Source organism: Bos mutus, chromosome 15 (assembly GCF_027580195.1).
Source record: "Bos mutus isolate GX-2022 chromosome 15, NWIPB_WYAK_1.1, whole genome shotgun sequence".
In the NCBI taxonomy this organism is placed as follows: domain Eukaryota; kingdom Metazoa; phylum Chordata; class Mammalia; order Artiodactyla; family Bovidae; genus Bos; species Bos mutus.
Genome location: NC_091631.1, coordinates 28512391 through 28516264, shown reverse-complemented (window position 1 = coordinate 28516264; position 3874 = coordinate 28512391). Strand labels below are relative to the sequence as shown.

The window sequence follows — 3874 nt, the reverse complement described above, 5'->3', positions numbered from 1 at the left end:
GAGCCTACCACTCATCCATTCATTCATTTAACCATTACTGAGCATCCGTTGTGCCAGGTGCTGTTCCTGGTAACCAGCAATACAGCAGAGGAGCCAGATGACTTCCCTGTCCTCGGAGTCCTTATAGCAAGGATGAGAGACAGACAAGTAAACAGTCAAGAACAACAGTGACATATGCCATGTAGGGGGAGGTCCAAGGAATTATGGTAGCCACTTGGCTAAAAACCAATGAACAGTTTTGAGAAAAAAACACAGCACATGGAGGGATACATGGCAAAAGTGAGGCATGAAGTAAAAGCAGGAGCCAAATGATGAAGGGCCTACTCTTAAGTTTACTTTTACACTAAGGTCAATGGGAAGCACCTGAACAGTTTTAAGTAGAGGAATGATGCAATTAGATTTTTGTTTTTTAAGGATCATTCTGACTATAGTGGGAAGAACTGATTGGAGGAGGCAAGGCCAAGGTAGAAAGACCAGTTAGGAAGCTGCTGCATAATCCAGATGAGAAATGAATGTTTAGTTAGGAGGTAGGTGTACATGGGAAGCTTTAAATGTATGGGTAAAATTCCATTTCTTTCTCTGAGTGGCAGGTACAAAAGTACTATATTCTTTATATTTTATACTTAGGTTACATAAATTCTTTAGTATATATGAAGCTATTCATTTAAAGTCAAAGAAGGGGATGACAGAGGATGAGATGGTTGGGTAGCATCACTGACTCAAATGCACATGAGTTTGAGTAAACTCCGGGAGTTGGTGATGGACAGGGAGGCCTGGCGTGTTGCAGTCCATGGGGTTGCAAAGAGTCGGACATGACTGAGTGACTGAACTGAACTGAACTGAAAACTGACAAAATAATACCATATGTGTGCGTGTATATATGTACACATAGATAAATTTAAAATTTTGGAAGGGAAGGACACAAAAAATTCAAGAGGAGGATGGCCTCTGAGAAGGCAAAGTAGACTATAAAGACAGCCATGCTTTCTGTGCTGGTATCGCTCTCGCAAACATGGTGAACGTTCCAAAAACCCGTCGGACTTTCTGTAAGAAGTGTGGGAAGCACCAGCCCCACAAAGTGACACAGTACAAGAAGGGCAAGGATTCTCTGTATGCCCAGGGAAAGCGGCGTTATGACAGGAAACAGAGTGGCTATGGTGGGCAGACTAAGCCGATTTTCCGGAAAAAGGCTAAAACTACAAAGAAGATTGTACTGAGGCTTGAATGTGTTGAGCCCAACTGTAGATCAAAGAGAATGCTGGCTATTAAGAGATGCAAGCATTTTGAGCTGGGAAGTGATAAGAAGAGAAAGGGCCAAGTGATCCAGTTTTGAGCTTCATATTTTGTTTTATTATGAAGACAATAAAAATGCCATCAATAAAATCCTCTTATTTAAATAAATAAATAAAGACAGCCATGATTCTTATTCCTCCCTGTATCCACACCCTTTATGGTGTGAGCTTGCATCTCCCTCCATTAAGGAGTCAATTTCCCCTTATTATTTTCTTTAGCCAATGAAATACAACAAAAGGGACAATGTGCCAGTTTTGAGCCTAGGCCTCAAGAGGCCTTGCATGCTTCAGTCCTGTCTTTTGGAACCCCATGCAGGCACCCATGTGAACAAGTCTGGGTTCACCTGCTGGAGCATGGCAGAGCTTGGCCGACCCAGCTGAGACCATCGTGAGCTAACCAGCACCCAGGCGACTTGACTTGGCAGCTGACCTTCATCTGATAAGTGAACCCAACTAAGACCAGAAGAACCAGCCTGCTGATCCCAGTCCAAACTTCAGAACTGTGAGATATATAAATAATTGTTTTAAGTCACTAAAGTTGTGGGTAGTTTGTTTTGTGGCAAAAGTTGACTGTTATAGAACTGGTGTCTGAAATGCTGCTTTAAAAATTAAAAAAACCCAAAATTCATGGCAATGGCTTTGGGATCAGGGATGGGTGGAGATTGGAAAACTGGCAAGTAAACAGTGAAATCTGGGAAAATGATGAGGAAATTGTGACTGGCTAGAAAAATGGTAATCTGTGTTTTATAGTGCAAAACAATTGGCAAAACTGTTGTGGTAACTAGGGGAAGATGGGAGAAAATACTAAAATTTTGATTCAACTAAGGAAATTTCTAGGGAGAATGTTGTGTCAGTTGGGTGCTCCCAACTGGGTGTGATAACCTTGTAACAGGAAGAGAGGTATGAATTAAAGAAAGAACTGGCCTGCTTGAAACATGAATTTAGAGAGAAGAGAGAGGGCCAGAACTTACTATGTTAAAAAATAAAACTTCATCTTGAAGTTCTCTAGCCAGCGAAGAATTGTTATGGGGAAATATAGCCTGGAGATGTGAATCATACCAAAGGTGTGGCTGTAACACACTTTGTAAAGACCTTTGAGAGAATTAAAGTGATGTCTAGTAGACTCCTAGACAAAAAGACTTCTTGAAATCTTAAGAGCAATATCCATCGAAACCTAATGCCAAAATAGCAATGATAAAGTTGAGAGATGTCTCAAAAACGATTGGGTGAATGTGGCATTTGGAGTATGGAGTAGACTACAATCAGATACATAGAAGACCCACAAAAATTTTAAATTGGTTACACATGTGAAAGTATCACCAACCTGAACTAAAAGGGACTTTAAATAATTCGAATTGCCACTCAGTTGCCAATATGAGCCACTTCTTCAGAAGTAGCCAAGGAAGGTGATGGACAAAGCATAGTCCAGAGGGCAGAGCAAGAAGCACAGAGATCAATAGACTAGGGAAGTACCCCCAGGGAGCAGAATTTAGGCCTCAGCAAGGAATACTCCCTCTCCCAGGAGAGGGGACCTGACAAACTTTGTCAACTTGGAGTCCAGAACTGCCTCTGTTTAAGGATGACTATGTATCTCTCATGCTTTTCCTTCTTGAATAGAAATGTCTGCTGTCTTTTAAATACATAGGTATCAAGATCAGAAAGAACAACATTCATCAAGTCACCTACAAACCTGATGTAGACTGTAAGATCCTAGACTTCCAGCCTGATGACATAACAGCAAGAGACTTTTAGGGGTTCTGAAATGGAGGTAAGCGTATTTTGCCTGTGGAAGGAATGTGAACAATTACAGTCACAGAGTATATACTGTGATGGATTAAAAAATGATCACTATCTTTCAATCCTCCTTGAATCCATACTCTTGAGTTGTGACCCTGCCATTCCTCCCATCAAAAGATGGAGACGATTTCTCCATTCCTTAAATCTGAAGTGGGCTTGTGACATTCTTGGCCTATGGAATGAAGCAGTGGCACTATTAAGCCTCAAGATGCATGTTTCAGTTCTTCTTGAAATCCTGTGTGGCTCTGAAGCTTATAAAGGTCTGGCCTAAACACATAGACTTGTATGTAGGTCACCAACTTCAGAGTGATAGTTGGAACTTCGGACATTTCACCCAGAAAAAGTGTGTAAAATCTATGCCATTGGCTGAGATCAGAAACCTATTTTCCAGTCTCTGCAGGATGCTTCTTCCTGCTTTCTTCTTGTTGTCTCCTGTGTCTGCAAGGTCTTTCCTCTTTTCTCTACCTCTAGCTATTCTTTCAAGGCTCCCACCAATTGTTTAGAGCCCTTCCTGGATCCAGCAAAGATACCCCTCTATTCCTGCAGCATTCTATACTTACTTTTACTACTGCAATTCTATTGCATTGTAATTGTTTTTGTCTTTTAAAATATGTGGGTTATGTCTTACCAACTTTTTGTTCAGGGTCCTGCTCCTGGTAGGTTGAAAGTAAAAGTGTTAGTCACTCAATCGTGTCCAACTCTTTGCAATCCCATGGACGGTAGTCCACCAGGCTTCTTGTCCATGGAATTCTCTAGGCAAGAATACTGGAGTGGGTAGCCATTCC

General features: G+C 41.4%; 1 protein-coding gene across 1 annotated transcript; it reads left to right on the top strand.

The window, feature by feature from the left end:
* The first annotated feature begins 974 nt into the window (after nt 1-974).
* Nucleotides 975-1391, top strand: LOC102281282 (large ribosomal subunit protein eL42). The gene has a single exon (XM_005903215.3). It carries the CDS (start codon nt 1013-1015, stop codon nt 1331-1333), a length of 321 nt encoding a protein of 106 aa, XP_005903277.1. The 5' UTR covers nt 975-1012; the 3' UTR covers nt 1334-1391.
* Nucleotides 1392-3874: the final 2483 nt, after the last annotated feature.

Coding starts and splice junctions, on each gene's coding strand:
- LOC102281282 (XM_005903215.3), top strand. CDS start 1,013: ATGGTGAACGTTCCAAAAACCCGTCGGACTTTCTGTAAGAAGTGTGGG.